The 19,279-nt window shown below is 43.8% G+C and overlaps 1 protein-coding gene across 3 annotated transcripts; it reads left to right on the top strand.

The window, feature by feature from the left end:
• Positions 1–1,068: 1,068 nt before the first annotated feature.
• On the top strand, positions 1,069–14,961 carry LOC128074164 (amphiphysin-like). Of its 3 annotated transcripts, XR_008203011.1 has the most exons (6): positions 1,069–1,576; positions 4,056–4,210; positions 4,677–4,733; positions 8,166–9,544; positions 11,193–13,515; positions 13,844–14,961. XR_008203011.1 is itself a non-coding variant. In XM_052669753.1 (3 exons), exons 1-3 carry the CDS (start codon positions 9,323–9,325, stop codon positions 13,853–13,855), a joined length of 336 nt encoding a protein of 111 aa, XP_052525713.1. In that variant the 5' UTR covers positions 9,289–9,322; the 3' UTR covers positions 13,856–14,961. The 3 variants fall into 3 exon arrangements, 1 of the variants encoding a protein (XP_052525713.1); XR_008203010.1 differs by lacking the exon at positions 1,069–1,576 and having other exon boundaries at positions 2,230–4,210; XM_052669753.1 differs by lacking the exons at positions 1,069–1,576; positions 4,056–4,210; positions 4,677–4,733 and having other exon boundaries at positions 9,289–9,544; positions 11,193–11,294.
• The last annotated feature ends 4,318 nt before the right edge of the window (positions 14,962–19,279 follow it).

Below are 19,279 nucleotides of genomic sequence, written 5' to 3'. Positions count from 1 at the left end.
TTAACATAGGGGAACAGCGTTAGGAAAGCGTACAAACAGAAGTGAAGAGTGGCTTGGAAATAGTCTGAAGCTCTACTCAACCAGTGTCAGGTTGGTTGTGTGCTGGTGGTGTTGGACCACTGCAGAAGCCACTCATGATACCACGCAAACTGTGTGCAGCAGAAGGCTCTGGAGTACAGCTGTAGTTTAAAGGACTTCTCAAGGACAGAGAGATGATTTTGCCTGGATAGTTGCAACTGCGTCACTGGATTAAAAACTGGTATCAAATGTGCATGAAATGAAAAGGCAGGCTGAGCTTTAGTTGCAGCACGTGCCTGGTTATCATCTCTCCCTTGCTCCTATCTTCCTAGCAGGGTAAAAAGAATTTGTTGTAGATGGAAATGGGGACAGTTTTCTGCGTGCTGTTCTGGAGAACTTTGAGAGAGAGGGAGGATGATCCCTGTCTAATCCTTCCTATTTGCTCTGGATTCCTACCTGTGAGAGCAGCATCGTAACGGTAGAAGACAAAGCTCCAAAACCTTCATTACCTGAGTGCTAATTAGATGGCAGGCTGGGGTGCAGCACCACTCATCCGTTCACTGGCCCTGTCCTGTGACCTGTTTTGCTGCCTCACCATCACTGAGGCATTCTCAGTCCGTGTTCTTTCATGCTCCAAATGGCTGCAGAGCTGTTGGAGAGGAAGACAGTGAGAGAGGGGCAAGTGAGTGGCAATCCAGGAGGATGTCATAGGTATTAAATAGAAGTCAGACAGTCCTGACTGGATTTATTTTCATTTTCTGTTACCTTTAGAATGCAAAGTTGTCTTTACCAATTTGGAAGAGATGTCTAGGAAAATGAGCTCCGTGTTGATGTCTTAAAAATTCAGAAGTAGAATTATTCATTTGGCTCTGAGGGGCAATGATTCCAGGAATTGCTTTCCAGGACTTGCGAAGGAGAGTCTTGAACATCAGGATTAATAGCAACCGTGATCAAAGCTGAGGACATTTCACTGAGATGCAGAATATGAAAGCATGTCATTTCTCAGTAGCAGCTCAGCGTTCATTCACTTTGAGTGATGAGTTATTTAAAAGTGGAGTGATAAAATATTAATAATATCTTTCTGATAGGAATCTTTTATTGATTTTAGTAATTGCAAGTTTGCGGTGACAGCCCCTCATCAGCACAATTTCTCTGTGATGAATTTACTGCCAAGCCACGTTAATTGGTAGAATGTATGGCAGTCATTAGTTGTTGCAAGAGCTTTGAGTAAATTTTCTGGTAGGGCTCTCATTTAAACTAGGAGGGGTAGTGCAGAGAACAGGGTACAATTCCCTGCTCAGGAGTTTTGGGTTCTGTTACTTACAGTTTCATAATCAGCCTGAAGTGCATTGCCAAACACTTCATTCCCAGAGCTCATCTTAATTGCTGCATGGGATCTTACTACATGTCCTTGTTGTGATCCATCGGTGCCACAGAACAAATAAATTTCTGTTAGGTGCTGGCGACCTTTGAATTCTTATTTTGGTTGCAGGGAACAAAATTTTTCACAGTTACAGGGACAGAATCACCACGTGCTGCAGAAGAGCTGAAGCGAATGGTAAGAAGTCCTTCTTGCGTGGACTTTTGCCCACAGAAACTGTTTTGTTTCTTCTTTCCGTAGTGTGTAAAATCCAAAGGATACAGTCTAAAATATATAGTTTATTAACCACTGATTGATTTCAGTTTCAAATAATAATATCCCTCTCACCACATCAATTTTTCAAAGTCAGGCAAAGATGACAAATGTACAGGACAAAGAGAAATCGTAGCAAGTCTTGTTATTTTGTTGTCCTATCTGTGAAATGCTGCACACAGAGTTCACAGCACTACTCAGAGATCAGCTATTTTGACTTCCAGATGCTCCTTGGTTCGGAAAGAGCCTTTTTGTGCTTTGGGTCTGATGCTTGCCTGGCCTTTAATATTCTCTCATTCCATCAGTCAGACACTCAGCTAAACACAGTGATTTTCAAAGCTTTGTGTGGTCACATATGAAACTGCCAGCTGGAAGCTCTCTCAGACACTGAGCAGTGACAGAGGCCAAGAAAGAGCCTTCAGCTTAGAGATGTCTAATGATGGCTGAATCCCACTGTAGGTACAACTCGTGGCACCCAAACTGCAGACTGTATGATCTGGGAGAGCAGTGCAAAGAAGAGTGGTCAACTGTGTCTGAAAGCTGAGCGTGGAGCCAAGTACAGATAGAGCCATGTATGAGGCCATTTAAAGGTAAAACATTTCTTTCAAAAATGGGGGAGAACTGATGTAGAACAGTGTTCTTCTGTTCTAAGTCAGCAGAGGCAGATTGCACTCTGTTTATGGAACTGCAGCATTACTTAGGCACTGTTTCAGTAATCCTATTTACTAGACGTTTACGCCTGGCGTGGCATAAAAATAAACATTGCACTGCCGTGCTTCCCTGCTAAAACTCAGTCATCCTTACCATCCCGACTCCTAACTAATCAAAAGATCAGTGCTGCTAACTTTACCAGTACAAAATAGTCCTTAAGAAGTAAGGGCAACTCTCCTTACCTTTCTCTTTCCCAAAAAATCTGCTTCCAGTTATGCTTGAAACGAGCCCTCATTTAAAAGTATATGTATGAATGCATCAAATTTTGAATGAGGCCCAAGCTGTAAGCTTGGTTGATGGAATTCTTATGGGAAAGAGTTTCCAGGTTACTGATAGGAGAAGGGTAGGGACAAACACATTCCTGACATAGAGCAGTGCTCATTTCTGAAGGCAAATTGGCTTTTAAGTACAGCTTATTAAGAAATTCAGCACTTTTTAATAGTACGAGTCAGAAAAGTGTTTCTGTACCAACTTGCCATTGCCATCAGACGCATGGCTTTTATGAGGCAATGGAAATATTTGTTTACCTCTCCTGTTTAAAAAAATAAATAAATAAAAATTAAGCGACATGCTGTAGCAAGCATGCATGCTTTGCTGGAGTAAGAAATAATTATATTTTGCAGTTGAAGCTTGTGGGATTTTTTTTCTTTTTAAAACCCTATACAGTCTGTTTTAAAATTAATGTAAAAATCAGGTCTTCGCAGCATGGTTTGGCAGCTTGAAAGAAGAATTAATCCTGTATGTATAATAGAAAAGGTGATGTCACACTGCAGTTTTAGCAGGATAAAGCTGTGAGGGGTTTGCATGGTAACGCTGCTGTCAGCAGCTGCCTTGCCCTGGCGTCTGGACAGGTCTGGGTCTTATGAGGTGACTGCAGGAAGATGAGCTTAGAAAACACATGAGTGAAGTGAAGTTTGGATATAACGCAGCATCCTTTTATTAAACAAGATAACATGCAAGCATTTCAGATGAAACGTGCAGGAGTTTTGGTGTGGCAGGTGTGTGGAGGCAGTGAGCTGGAGGCTGAGCACTGAGGTCTGATCACAAGTGCTAAAGATGGTGATCTGCTCTGCCTGCACTCACACAGATCTGCACGACTTGTCTTCACCCTTACAGGGCTTTTGAAAAATCTGACATATGTATGTTTGCTGAGCAACCTCAACATTTATTAGTGAAAGAGATTTCTATAAGGGGGCTTAGATTTACTTTTCCTCTGAAAAGCATCTTTAGAAATATCCTGCAATCTGCAGGAAGCCAAGACTGAGCAGAAGAGAAAAGCACTTCCAAGTGTTCCAAATGAGACATGAACTACAGCCATCTTGACTGTTTGTTGACCTAATCTGGACCTGAACCTCTTGATCCAGGCTGAGCAATAGCCAGAACTGAATCTAAACTCAAGCAGAAGGGATGTTGCTGACTGAATCCCAAAATGCTACAGTGGAATTGGAAGCCAGCAGGAGCACAACTGTCCCACAGAGTTTAGGAAATTGTACGTTTTTTCCTCTTCCAAACCTGGAACTTGTGCAGTTTTACAGCTTCTGTAGTAAAGGACCTTGTGTTAGATCCCATCTGTGCTGTGAGAAGTATTGTTTGGGGTGGAGAGCATCACTGTTGAGAGCAATTGATTCCTTGGACATCTTCATGGGTGCCACATTTAGAGCCACTGACACACGTCTGCTGTTTGAAATGTCAGGCACCCACTGCATGTACAGCTGAGTGTGGACCTGGAGGAAAGTGATTCTGCAGCACTGATGAGCTTTGTGACCCACCTCTTTGAACAATCCCCTGCCGTGTGTTTCAGCCCAACGCGTGTGGAAGAAGTGTTCCAGGAAGTTTTCCTGCAAACTGGTGAGTTACAGGGGCAGCAGCAGGTTATGATGGGAACATTCTGAGTCTTGGGTGGGAGAAATTGGAGGTAGCTGGAAAACTGTAAGGTCAGCAATGTTCTGGGCTGTTGCTTAATAAAACATTCATCCAGTATGGTGCTACTATGGAAATACTGATAGCAAAAGTACATAAAATTGACATTAGCACTTCTAGTGTGGTGATCATTATGTAATTAACAGGCTTTATTTCTCGTGGTTTTTTGCTGTGTTCTTGTTTTGTTCTGTTTTTATCTTATAGCCACCTTTATTTCAGATATATAGCAGCAAGAATCTTTCCACTCCCTGTATGCTGTCCCGTTTAGTTCCCACCATTCATTTCATCGCATCCCATACGTGCCATTCTTCCACTGAGCTTGATTAATGCCAGTTTCTCTGCAGTCATTCCCTCAGCATGAGTAAGATGGTGACCATATTTCCTCTTTATACAGGAGAGTATCGGGGCAGGGGATAAGGAGACAACTGGAATTGCTGAGAAAGAGAGCGAGGTACGTATGAGCAGCCTCAGGAATGTGGTTGTGCTTTAATATCTTCAAGAGGAGTGTGGCAAAAATATATGTATGTCATCTGCATGTAATCAGTGTGCAGAGAATACAATATGACTGTGACCCAGCTGTGGTACCAGAACATTTCTCATTCAATGCAAGACCTACCTTAGAAACTGCCTGTTGCAGCAGTACAGACTGATAAATATTTTGGGGCAGAAAACAATCAGATCCATGAACAGAAAGTGGCGTAATGCTGTTTCTATTGACATTTGTGGTGAAGAGAGAATATGCTGCATAGATTCACAGTAGCTTTTACATTTCCCTTGAATTTGTTTGTCTAGCCTTCCTCTAAACAGCTTTAAAAAGGAAATGGAATTTTGATTCATCATTTGTTTTTCCTTGCACAGCTGAAAATAATCATGCCAAAAGTTCATTTTCTAAAATACAAATGTGGCACTGAATTAGGTAACTTACAAAGCAACTGAAAAATTCGGGGACATAATTTCTCTTTAGGTGGGCATGTTGAGGTAGATCAAACCCAGTTTCTATAGCTACAGGTGCTGATGCGCTGCAAATGAGAGTTGCACTGCTTGTCTAGCATTGTCTTATCACTGCCAAGTCTGGGCCAAGAAATGCCTTGCTCTGCCCTGAGCACAAAGGCTAAGCCTTTGAAATGCATCTTTCCTCTGTTCCAAACTAGGTGCCCTTGTAAAGTAACTTCTATCTGGTCAGCTAAACCTGCTTAGAGGAGCAGTATTACTGAATGCAGAAGAGATGCTGTCAGGGATCAGGCTGTTTGCTAAGCTGATATCCTGGCTCCAGTGGAGGACTGTCCTTCTGAGGCAACTTTCATAACCAGTTCTGCAGTATTACTCCAAAAGCCTTCCAAGACTTTGCAAGCAGTTGGTGTGCTCACTAAAGCATGATAATTAGTTCTTGATCTTATATGAGACGGCTGAGCTGTAATTATGACTAACTGTCCTAAAAATTACCCAGTCCTTTTCTAAATCAAGCCGTGGAGCCAGATCTTCAGCTCTGGAAAATGGGGAGAGCACGGACAGTGAGCTCCTCCCAGGCCCCCAGCTGCAGACTCGGCTGCTCTCCTCCTCTTCATGGCCTCATTCTTGCTGCTGCTGAATCTGAGCACTGCACTGAGCTGACAGTTCTATGAGAGGATAATGCAGCCAGCTGCAGCCTGGGTAAAGAAGCATTCACTGTTTCTGCAACTCAAAGCCACGTGGCTCTGTTATCACAGCCTTCATTACATTGGATGGCCCTTGTTTTTTCTCCTGTGTGGCTGTGCAGATTTCAGTAACCCTTCTGCAGATAGCTGGTTTAGGATACTCTTAGTCTGTGTATTGTTATGGAAAACAGGTTTGTAGAGTTGGTTCTCAAAACGAAGTACGTGGCCCATTGCAGCTGGGTGTGGGATTCTTGTTCTGATTTCAGTGGAATTGAGTCTCCCTCTTTTTAGTTTAGTTTTGTTTTTTTCTTTATCAAAGGCATTTGATACTAATAGTGAGGTTCATTCAGCACTAGCACACATGCTTTTGTAAAAGCCATTTTTTAATTATCTATCTTGCTTTGGTTCTGTATTCTAAGGCACGGGAAATACCCAGTTCTGCATATGTGAACGTGCTGTGCATTCAGTGAGTTACAACTACAGCTGTTGAGAGCATCACCCTTTCAGTGCTGACTGTTTGCGAGCTGACTCATGTCAATTAAAATTCTCCTCCACTGTAGAAGAAAATTGGCTGTACAAATGCAGTAAATAGAAAATAAACGTTGATCCTAATCACAGCAGGCAGCAGGATCAGTGTGTGCAGCATGCTGTTAGAAGCACATGTGGTGAAATCAATCTGATAGGCATTCTGTTCCCCTCCTTTCATACTGGTCTCTTCCAAGGCTTTTACAACCACCATTTATTTGAATACTAGCCTGGGTCAAGACTGCTAAATTGGTAATACTCTGTGAGACAGGTTTGCGTGCCTTACAAGTCACAGGAGAAGATGTCAACATCTGTCCATATCTTTTGATAATACTTCTGTTTGTGGCAGAGCATCCTTCCCTAGCAGAATTTTCAGTTGAAGCTAAAACTTCTCCAGTGGTTTCTGCAAAGCACTGGAGTATTTCCTGCTTTCAAGGACTGCAGAAGAATTTATTTACCACATCAGTTAATGTCAGCCAGTAGGGGTAGATAGAGCTGAACAACAGTGACTGAAGAATGATTGTGAACAAATGCAGGCAGTTCAGGTTGAGCTCAGAGAGCTGCATTGGTCTCATTCATGGGTGGAAAATCAAACTGAGGAAGCAGAGCATCAGGCTGTGAACTGAATTTCTGCTGAACTTAGCTTGACGCTGGTACCTAGAAAACAGCTTTTCTTTAGTGTTAACAACTTCCTGAAGCCAATTGAATTGACAGAATGTGTTTTTTTATTTACCTTCACCATCAAGATGAATCTCCAATAAACTTAATTCAAGTGTATTACTGTAAACAAATACCAGTGTGTACCAACACAAATGTTGGGGTGATACATAAATTACCTATGCTGGAGGAAGGATTTAACAATGGCCTTCAGGAAGGTACTTTTCTATCCACCTTTCAATAACTGAAATGAAATGCATGCTGACTTTTCAACACAGACTAATGACGAATGATTCAGTCATATAAAATCTACTTGGGTCTTTATTTATGTTTCTTTCTTTTTTAAAATCAGCCTAGCTATAGGCTAACATTTTCTGATACCTGATGATATCTGAATATTTCTAACCTTCATCTAGCTGTAGAATATATTTGCTTCAGCTAACATAGCCCAAGTTGCACATCTCTGTTCAAAAGGAGTCTAACTAATGCTCTTGAAGTCAGTCCAGGTCTAGAGATGGCAGACAGCAGCTGGAGCAGGCTTGCAGCCTGTTCCCTAGAGCAGACTTTCAGTAGCACAGGGGACCTCCGGGCAGTTTGCCAAGCTTCAACTCACCTTGAACCTGCAGGGCATTTCTCACACCACACAGCTTGGAGGCAAATCAGCCCTGAGAATGCAGTCCCATGAGTGTTTCAGAGAGCAGTGGAAGGAGGTTGTTGTATAGGTGTGAGGAAGAAGAGGCAGTGAGAACACATGAGCCTTGAGAAATGTTTCCTACACTAGCAATACCCATCTGAAACTCTACTGCATGTTGACAGGAAGGTTTTGTAAATGTCCCTCTCCTGCCTGTAAATCAGCTTTGTCATGTAAGCCTACCCCTGTGCTCCCTACATGGTGCTTCAGGTATAGGATGGCAGCCTCCAGTGCTGCTTTCTCCCTTGGGTCAGGAGAAACCCCAGTGAAACCAAAGCCAGGGGCCGGCAGCACCTAAGGAGATGGCAGAGTGCAGGATATCTCCAGCTGATATGCACAGCTCGTGTCCTGAAAGGTTTCTCCTTTTATCTTGCAGGTGGTGAGTGCTGCAGATGGGCCACTGGAGTGGAAGACAGTGTGGTGGTGGGATCAGGAGCTGGTGAGGGTGCTGCTCCCACAGAACAGGAGGCTGCTGCTGGAGGTGACAAACCTCAGGGAGAAGAAAAGGAGATAGATGTTTCCCAGGTACCTCATGTTGTTGTGTGGGGAGCATTAGAGGAATCCAGCCAGATCCAGCAGCTTCAGCACAGGCGAGGCTGATGCAGCTCCATGCCCCAGGGTCCAACAAGCAGTGAGGATGAGCATGTATTCTCAGTCAGTGCACACACAGAGCACACAGACATATTTGTACACACACAGACAGCCATGGGAATCAAAGGCAGGCACACGGGGTACTCACACAAACACAAGCATTACCGGAGGCCTCATCGCGTTCACCTCTGGCTGAGTAGGTAGAGCTCTACTAGTGAGAATACATGTATTCGTATGTACATGCTGTTGTCACTCAAGTCCACTCACCTGAGTGTCTCCAGTGGCTGGCACCTGGATCTCTCCTGCAGCTGGCAGATGGGCACACAGGCCTTCCAATCCACGGTCTGAGCCTAATGCACACACGAGCAAGAACAACAGACAGCCCTCACCCTGGAGAGGAGTTAGCCAGCAACTTGATGAGAAGATAGGACAGACCACACTCATCAGGTGCAGGACGTGGCCAGATAACATCTGAACTGTCCATGCTTACGTGCAAGCAGTCCATTTCTGCTGTTACCTGTGCCTTTGTTGTCCCACACTTGTTCCTCCCCAGATCGCCTCAACCCACCCACTGCTTTTGGTTTCTCCCTTAAGCATCCCATAGTAAGTCTTGTACAGTAATATGTCCCATGGCTCTTGGCAACAACCTCCCTCAGTCCTGAAGGTGCTCTGCTGTGTGATGGATTTCACACAGACACTGGGACAGCCCTGAAAGAGGTCCAGGTCACTTCTGCTTTTCACCTTGTGTTCCTCTAAGCTCTTAGAACTTTTACTTTTCTGCACAATTATTGTTCTCTATCTTGAGGTAAGAATCCCACCTGCAGCAGAAGTAAAGAAACATGTTTTTCAACTTGAAATAAAGCGGGAGATACTCTTGTGGTGCTTTTGTTGTATTTTATTTCTTTTCTAGGAAAGAAATGAAATTACTACCCTTCGGTAGTAATGGAGCCAGCATCGAACAACGCAGGGGAAGGAGAAGAACATGATGTCATGATGAATGAGTCCGAAGATGCTGCAGCAGAGATGGGCACTCAGGCACTGATGGTGAAACTTGCCAAGTTGGAAGTGAGCAGGAACCAACTGAAGAAATGCAGACCTTCTCAAGATCAGCCTGCGTCAGCAGGAGGCACAGCTTCTGACATGCCACTGGGCTTTCTCTTTAAGGTCTGCCGGTTTGTTGTTCTTTTAGACATCTTTTCACATCTAGCTTCTGTGGATGTGTCTGAAAATTGAGTCATTACGATGGTTTACTGAGGCCAAAGGATGCCTGGTTTCACAGCCACATGCTTGCATGCACATGCACTCACCCAGCCTTTGGTTGTTTCATCTCCATACGTGAATTTTGAGAAACATTTTCTGCACTTGGATTTTGTTGGTTATATCCCTCTGTAGCTGTAAGAATCATTAGAGGTCTCCTTTCATCTTGCCAAATCAGTACAGACAGTGAATCTTTTAAGTAAAATTCCACTGCCAGGGATTTAGTCAGCAGTACCATAGGATCGTTTGCTAACAGTACCAAAAAGGCGTTTTTCTGGCCTGAGAATTTGTAGAGGAAGTTCCAGCCCTATTGAAATCTGTGGGACTTGAACAATTCACTGTAATGAAGTTGAAGTGTCCTTTCATGTCCTTAGTATTGCTGTCCCTACGAACTGTTAGGGTATTCAGACAGAAGAGCTTAATGAAGCTGCAGGGAAATCCTCTCCTTGGCTGGTAAGAGCCACAGAGATTCCTGGTTCACAAGGTTCCTTCACTTCAGAATCAGTGAGCAGGAGAAACGCTCCTTGAGGCTAGATGAACTTTATGTGCTTCCTGCTATCGTTTGCATACTTCAGACTAGTTAGTCCCATAGCACTCCATAAATATGCCATTCCTTCTGATCCAAGGTCACTGGTCAAGATTTTCAGCAAACAGTGAGAATGGCATTAAGGTTAGAGTGACCGGTATTGTGCAGTTTTGGTGCAGACCTGCTCATCTGTTGTTCATCTTTTGTTTTTTGTCACGCTTCCTTGAGTCAAACGTAAGTAAGGAGCAGCAGAATACATGACTGCCATCTGGTTCTCGATGCTGTATTGTTTCATTATTGCAGTGACCACGGAACTGTCTGTGCTTTGAGAAAACTAGGATAGTGCCTCTCTTCAGGAGGAAGAGCTATTTAGTTACAATGGTCTGTTCAGGACAGTGTGCTAACCCCACAAATGTTTTAATGATCACCTCTTTGACAGAGAGATGTTTTTGGCATTCCTATCTGCCAGTGAATGGGAGTTCTTTCCAGGACAAACAGGAGCTGTGGTTCCCATTACTCACTTCTTTTGTCTTGTACTGAAACTGGTGCTGTACCTCTCCCTCTAATTTCCAGGGATGTTTCCATCAATCACAGTATCCAGCAGACAGCATAAGGAAGGGTCTGAAGTGACCCTTACTTTGGAGACCCTTACCTTGGAGATTCTTCTCCAAGCTTATTGGCAAAATCCTGCCATCCCTCTCCTCAGGTCTAGGCATGATAGTGGGAAATGAAGGCAAGTTCCTTGCACGGTAGGAATAATGTAACAGGACTTGTCCAAGAGGCAGCACCTGTGGGATTCTGCAACCTTGGGAAAGGAGGTTTGGTTTCTTTCAGTAGTTTCAGGAAGATTTACTGAAGCTGTACCTGTTATATAAACTGTGATTAGAAACTTTGATGTGGACATGAACAGCTTGAATGTACGTGTCTATGGCCATATATTTCCATAAAGAAAGAAGTGAAAGAGTACATTTTTCTTTTTTCACAGTGTCTCTGTTTTGATCATTTCTGTACATTTGGTATTTCCTTTAGGTTGAAGTTCTGCATGATTTTGAGGCAGCTAACGGTGACCAGCTTAATTTGAATGGAGGGGATATTGCACTAGTAATTCCTTCTGAGACCACAGCTGATCAGGTAACAACAACATGATTACTTATTTCTTTTGCTAATGTTTCCTTTTGTCTCAGTTTCCTTCTCACTCTTTAGAGTTAATTTGAAATGTTGGTTCAAAACATCTTTACTGTTAGAAAACACCAGCATTCTTATTTTGCCCTTCTACTTGGTTTGATTTGTGACCAAGCAGCACAGCTAACTAAGCTGAAGTCCCAGGTATGTACTGCCAGCAGGATCCAACTTCAGTCCATTTTTCTAGGGCACTTTTATGTTGCTTTGTAGTGAATTTTATACAGGCTTACATACAGGCACAGGCTGAATACAGAAGACGGCTTACAAATTGTGCATCCTGCTATCATGTTGTTGTAACACTGGGTCAGAACTGACTGTATTTCCCCACACGTTCAGAGTTTTACATGGAGATCAGGAGAAATATGCGTTTGCCCGGAGAGAGCACTGAGACTGCACACCAACAGTTCTGTCCTGCAGCCCAATGGCACAGAGGTGTTCCTGCATGTCCTGTGTGCCTCTTGGGACCTGAGCCTCACAGCTGTGCTCCTGAGCTGCACCAGCAATCGCTTTGTCTTTGGTGCAAGAACTCAACAGTTCAGTGTCATTTAAGATGCTTTATTTTGTTTTAACAGTGTGTTTCAGGTTAATTTTTAAACGATTTGATTCCACACGTTATGTTGATTTGCAGTCAAGTGAATGAATTTTTTACCTCCTCTTTAAGAGCAGCCCATCTTGTACAATTCGTACGAGCCACTTTGTGGCTGCAGTGGCAGAAAGCGTTGATGAAAAGCATCCCATTGAACTGGGAGCTGGGAGGTTGGGCTCTGGACCTGCACAGTGAGACAGCCAGGTCTCTGCTCCGAATGAAGAGCAGTTCTTCAAACATGCCCAAATGCTGTCAGCGCGTGTTTGGAGAGCCAGAGACTGTTTGTTATCTAAGCTGAACTCTCTCTTAATACAAGAGACGAGTAATTGCTTTGGTTTTTGATTCTTTTTTATTGTTGTTTCTGAATAAAAGATTATTTTATTTTCCTTTTCACTGGGACACTTTGTTATTTTGTAGGGACAGATCCTCTTATGCTTACTCAAACTGTGCTGCGTCTCACCTCTTGGGCTGTTCAGCTGAGTTCATTGTCAGTATTTGCAGGATCTACTCTAAGGATATAAAAATAGGCTGTCCTCAGTTATTTTTTCTTATCATGTTTTGTATTAAATCTATATAACCTTCCCTTGGTGAATCCATTGATTGTTTTTCTCTTGTGGTGTGCATCCAAATCCCATTAGCGTTCATTGGAGTGAATCGTGTGCAGTGATGGAGAAAATGAAGCCCCATGTATTCGTGTTGCTGAGATCGTTCTGCTCATATCTTTATTACTCAGTGCATATTTGCCCTTTGTGTTTCACATCACCTAGAACTCAATTTTTCTCTCTTACCAGATAATTTGTTGATTTCAGAGAGTATTTGATCTTGGTTCTTTCTTCTCCTGCAAAATTGATCTAAGACCATCATTCTGAGATAGCTGGTGCTGTCAGCCTGTGCTCCCTGTGCAAAGTCAACTCATCCCAGCCAGTGACTCCAACTTTTATCCGTAATTATTGAGTTGAAGTCATCATCCATTACAGCTTCAGTCCTGAGCAGAATCTACTCTGTCCATGGTAGAAAACTTCAGTTCCCCCACCTCAGGTTTTCCAAAAGGTGACTTCAAAAACGTGCTGCCAGTTACTCCATCTCTCTTCATACTTTCTGTAGAATAATAATGAATCAGCATTAGAAATTGCCTGCTAATCATCACTTTACTCTGACTCCTGTTCTTAAAAGGAACAAAGCACAGAGTTAGCCATGTGGTGAGATGAAAATAGGCTGATCACTGCAAAAATACTGCATGGGTTTTATTCCAGGTGAAATGGATAGCACCTAGGAGAACCAGCACTTTCCAGTAAGAAATCTTCCTTTGGATTGATGGATTTGGATTGCAGCATTGCATGCCAAGATCTGGCTTAGGCTGAAGCTTCCAGGAATTTCTGGAAAAGGTTGTTGAGTATCAACTGACTTTTAGTTTCTAGCGATTGTGATGGCAGAGAAAACAAGAACTGTTATTTCTTCTGACTGTCAATACAGGGATGAGAGAAAAGAACTCTCAGAAAAAAATAATCAGATGAAAACATGGATTTTTCCCCCTCATCTGTGGCATTCTATAATGATTCTAGCACACTGCTGTGCTCTTCCTGCGTCAGTATCCCAATATTGCTGTGAGAACTTTGAAAACATCTCCATGTGCATTTGCACAAATGCAGGTTTGCTGTGACACTGGATGACTCCAGCGGCTGATCATCCAATGTTCAGTTCAGTTGGAGGTTAGGTGGGATAAAGGCCATCTAATGTGCTCACAGTCTCACCAAACCATGGCAGAACAGAGAAAACAGTCTGTGCAAAATCAGAGTATGCTGTGTAACAAATCACCACTGCTTTTAGCCTTTAAAACTTCTCTGGGCCTGGAGTCAGCAGAAAGGAATGGGAGAGAGCTGACCCTGAAGATGCTCTGTCTTTTCTCTTTCAGGAGGCTGCTTGACAGGCATTAAGGAATCTGAGTGGCTTCAGCACAGAGATGCAAATGGTTATAAAGGACTTTTCCCAGAGAACTTCACACGCCATCTGGAACAGTTCTTCTCACAGGCACACGAATGTGGTTTGAAGCTCAGTCAGTGGGTTCTTCACCTCCTTGAAACACAGGAGCCCCCTTTTTTTGTAGTTCAGGCTGTTAATGGTTTACAGATTGGTTGCTTGTTGAAGCGTATCAAAATGAGCATGAGTGCAAGCAGTTAAGCTAGCCATTTCTGAAGCAGTGTGTGAAAAAAAATCAAATACAAACAGAAATGTCCTCATTTGTTCACATGCACGTGGCAACAGGTTTGTTTGTGCTTTGCCAGAGCTGTGGTGATCCTGTGTTTGGTCCTTTCCCATGAAATCCAAAATTAGCCTCCTTGGTAGCAAAACCTGAACTTGTCTGCACTCAGTGCATCGTATTGAGTTGCACTGCAGAAAACTTAATTAGTAATCCTGTAGTAATGAGGTCAAACTATTACAAGTTTCACTTGTTTAAAAAATATCATTAACTGCTGCAATGTTTTCCAGTGTTACTTGGATGTGTGTCTGCAGGTGCATGTGGGTATGTGTGCATCTCAGCAATGTCATGCAGTGCTGTGGCTGTGCAGTGCCATCAGGGCATGCATTGCTCTCCCACTGTCTGGCATTCCAGACAACAGTTTTGTTCCAAAGCAGAACCAGCTGCTCCATTGCCAAAGCACTGCACAGCGTCCGTGTGAGTGAGGTGAGGTTTTCATTCTGAGATGATGAATGGCATCGTTTTCAAAGCTGCTGAACCTTTGAGAAGGCATGGCTCGGTTTCCTCTTCCGGCTGCAGTAGTTACAGTGAGGTAATCTGGAAGGGGAACTGTTATGATGCTCATCTATACTTTTTTATTTAGTTGGCTGAATAAAAAAAAACACGACAAAGTTAATCTCTGAGAAATAAACATCTTTTCACAATAATATTTATGCAGCGCACCTTACAGATCCTTTTAAATTAAGGTACATAATGTATGCTGTATCAAAAAGTCACCTGTAACTTCTGTTTTCCAGTGCTGTGTCATTAAAAATAAACCTGTGATCCACAGACGTTTCATCTGTGATGCTTTTGAAGTTGTGTTGCAATGAATTTCACGTGCTTCCTGTGTTCTACTGGGGAACCTAACTTTAATTTCATGCCTCTTTTCCCAGAGAAGCACAGCACAGCTGGGGCACCATCTCAACTCTTGCTTTCAACCCCCAGGTTCCAGCAGGTCTGACTCCCAGCTCAGCACATCTCCTGGCTGCGCCTCCTGGAAATGGGCTCTGGCCACCAGCAGCAGCAGGGGAACTTGTCTGTGCCCAGCTGTCACTCAGGCTGCTGCCTCTTATTTGTCTCTTGCTCGTCCATTGATCTTGTGTGAAAAGAAAATTCTCCATCGCTCTGCTCCGTTCTGTTTGCAAGCAAGGCAAATTTTTGTATTTTATTCTTTTGTTTGTTGGTTTGTTGCTGTTACGTTCAAGTGATGCCCTCCTCCCCAGAGCTGGATCAGCCCAGAACTGTTTCCCACTCCTGCACTTCTCTGTTTAACACACTATACTGCACTTGGTGAATTACCAGATTTTATGCTTTCCAGTTGATTGTGAAGCAATAGCCGTTGTGTCTTGATTTCTCTAGAGACTTATTTCTGCCTAGGGCAGCACACACTGCTAACCTACAGCAGCTATCATTTCTATTTCTGCACTGAATGAACACTCAGAGTATTTAGGGCCCCGATGTCCCGATCCTCTGGGCTATGGATGCTGTGGCCGTGTGTGAGAATCCTTCTTAGTTTTTTTTTGGCTCAAAGCTTGCTTCCTGAGGTTTTCCTTGTGATAAGACTCTGAGTGACTTGCCAAGGAGGCAACTGATGGGTGCTAACCGTGTGATAATCGATATCGCTTTGGGAACATTTGCAAGCCCATTCCCCCAGAGCTGCTTGCTCTGTAGAAGAGCGGAAGAGAGTGCTCAGCAGTGTTCACTGGCGGAAGATCTGGCCTGTGGCCAAACCGCTCCAGCTAAGTATGGAAGGCTGGGGGATGATACCATTGTATCTTGCGAAGGCAAGATGCAAGTTGGTGCCTCCCTGCTTCCTCTTATCTGCTGGCAAGGCCAGAAAGATAAGAACAAAGGAGGTTCCTGCTGAGATCCCAGAGCCAGAAGCTGTCACCGCAAGGAGAACTGACTCAACCACCTTGGGTTTGATCTGTCACTCAAAGGAGAGCTGATTCGACCACTTTGGATCTGAGCTGTCACTCCAAAAACAGCTGACTCACACTTTGAAGTATTGAAAAAGAGCCATCATCACCATGGTCGTCGTCGTCGTTGGCAACAGGACAACAATACCTGACGACCCACCGCTACTGAAGATCAAAGACTAAGCTACGAACCTCGCTGGATCCATGGTGGTGACTATCTCCCTATTGCTGCCTATAAAGACCCCTTGCTTCCTCTTTCCTATCTTTTCTATCGCCCCCCCTTCCCTTCCCCCATTACCCTAATTCATAATAGTGTCCGTTCTCCCTTCCCCATTTTTCCTGATTAAGATTTGTAATAAACTGGTTGGACCAACATTTGAACCGTTGCTTCTTAATCTCACACCGGGTATATAGATAATAAAAGAACCTCCTCTCCCTCCTATAAATTGGAGCGAGACATTTATTTAATGGCGTAGTCGTTGCAGGATACCCGCTGTGAGAGTGTTGTCCTTCCAGATACTGTTTGAAACTTTTTTCTCTGTGTGCACCTCCTGGAGTTGCAAGGAGCGATAGTTTTGAAAATTTAGACGTGAGTCCTTCTCCAGGAAGACCGCTCCATATTCTGAAACTTTACCTTTTATGTGTGTACCTCTCGGGGACGTATTTTGAATACTTGCATTTTGTTTAATACGTGTGTGCCTCCTCGGGAAGACCTCTCTGGTTATTTGGTAACTGAAGTGCGAAACTTGAACCTTTTTGCGTGTGTGTGTGTCTGCATGCACGCACCTCTTGGGGAAGAAAGGAAGTGATATTTTGTTACTTAAACGTGTGTGCCTCTCCAAGAAATTTTATTTACTCCATTGAAACCTAGAAAGTTTTGCTTTAGCGTCTCATTTTTTTTGTGCTCCCCCAAAGAAAGGGGGGAGTGATTGGAGCATTTGCATTTGTTTAGGTGTGCTGTATCTCCCTGGGAGGAGAGATAACGAGTCACTTGAGCTCTTGAATACGTACACCTCCCTTAGTGTAGGCCTTTCATTGTATTGAAAAAATGAGCGACAGCATTGCCAACATGAAAAGTGAAGATGTATTATTTGATCTTTTAGAAAAACATGGTGCTCGACCCTCTTTATCAGGTATGGATTGGGCACGACAGAACTGGTATAACTTGCAGAGTGTTTCGGACCGTATTAGTATCCTGCAAAAGAATGCTCGTACTCGAGCTGGAAAAGGAAAGTCGTTTATCTGTGCAGTACTAGGTTCTGCTCTGGTTGCAGCTACAGAATTCCGAGACCAGCAACTTAAGGCAGAAACCCAAACTATAGAGTCGCTGCAGGAACTGGTCAAGACTCTGCAGAAACAAACAGAGGAACTAAAAAGGCAATTAGAAAATGAAAAGCATGATTCAGCTCTCTTACTAGAGGCTCTGAAGGAGCAGTTAAGGTACAAAGATAATAGCGATATTATCGCTCATAGTTTGCCTCAAGAAAAAATCTATCCTCTAGAAGGATTGAAAGAAATGAAGGCAAGGTTAGACAAATTGGAGGCCTCTCCAGCCCAGATGCGTCCTTTGATAAAAACTGAATATACATTTGATAACAGTGAGGATCTAGATCCTCAAATGAATGTTAAGGAAATTCCCTTCTCAGCCACTGAACTGGCGAAATTGAAGAAAGATTTCAGCCGCTCTCCAAAGGAATCAGAAACAGAATATGTATGGAGGGTTAGTCTCACTGGTGGCGACCAGATTCTGCTAACAGAAAAGGAGGCGGAAGGTTACTGGGGACCAGGAGTATTTTTAACTACTGGCAACAGTCGTGCTCCCTGGTCCTTAACACAAAGAGCTGCCTATTGGGCAGGTGGTCTCAACCCTTTAGAAAGGGGAGACCCTCTTGCCATTACTGGAACAGTTGATCAGTTAGTAGAGAGTGTTCAAAAGGCTGCTTGTCTCCAAATGATGTATGATAGAAAGCTGCAGCCGCACCATGAATCACCTATGATGATGCCTGTCGATCCTGAAAGAATGACCCCTCTAATTAGGGGGCTTCCAGAGTCATTAAAACCTATAGGTATTCAACTGCAAGGAAAAATACAGGCAATGCCTCAAGGAGAGAGGGCCCGGGCAGCGTTAGAAGGAACTATAACCCCCAACAATCTCCAGACGGCATACAAAGTGTGGACATGGGGGGAGGTCGCTCAAGAGTTAATAAACTACGGCCGAAGGTACGGTCCTGTGACTACCCTCACCGTTAGACCAGAGGCTAAGGGAGTGAGGCGTGCAGTGGTTAATCCGACCCCTCTCCCATCCAACCTAGTTCACAACGGATTTAAAGGGGCTTCATTTTCAGTAAAGCCAAGTGGGAGAAATATAGATCATAAACGTAATGGTTTCTGGACGCTGGGCTGGCAGAAGGGCATTCCGCGAGAGCTTATGGATGGATTATCTACAGACAGGCTAGAGAAATTAGTAAATTGGTGGCCAAAACAAAAGTTCGAAAAGAGTGACACTCCATCCCCTAGTGCCCCCCCTTTGGAATCAGCACAGGCGGTAGGACCTCAGGAAAACTAGTGCCTTCGCTCCTCTCAAGTGAGCGGGGGGGCGGAGGTTGGATGCACATTAGAAAGCTCACAACAAAAGGTAACGATCTGTTAATCACATGCATTGTTGAACCTAAATTGATCCCAGTAACTTTCCTGGTAGATACCGGGGCACAAATTTCTGCCATTAAAACAGAGGATGCTGATAGTGCTGGTGTGACCCTATCCCGCAAGAAAATATTTGTAGCAGATGCGATGGGCGGCGTGCACTCTCAAACCATAGCAACAGTGAGGCTGCGAATACCTGGAGAGGAAATAGCGCAAGAAATCTCCATGGTTGTGGGAAAATATCCCCTTAACTTATTAGGACTAGACGTCTTGAAAGGTAGAAGCTGGATAGACGACCAGGGAGGGAGCTGGGTGTTCGGCGCCCCCACTCTAGACATTCGCCTGTTGCAGGTCGCGCCCCCGCTTCCCCCCTCCCACTTGACTACAGTTAAACCTTATCCTTTACCCCTGGGGGCACGTAGTGGTATTAGCCCCGTGTTGGCAGAATTAAAGGAACAGGGAATTGTAATACCCACTCACTCCCCTTTTAACTCTCCTGTGTGGCCTGTCAGAAAACCAAATGGCAAATGGAGGTTAACTATTGACT

The sequence above is a fragment of the Tympanuchus pallidicinctus genome, unplaced genomic scaffold, assembly GCF_026119805.1.
Source record: "Tympanuchus pallidicinctus isolate F22 unplaced genomic scaffold, pur_lepc_1.0 scaffold81, whole genome shotgun sequence".
Taxonomy (NCBI): Eukaryota; Metazoa; Chordata; class Aves; order Galliformes; family Phasianidae; genus Tympanuchus; species Tympanuchus pallidicinctus.
The sequence above is the reverse complement of the archived record's forward strand: the minus strand, read 5'-3'. Positions and strand labels throughout refer to the sequence as shown.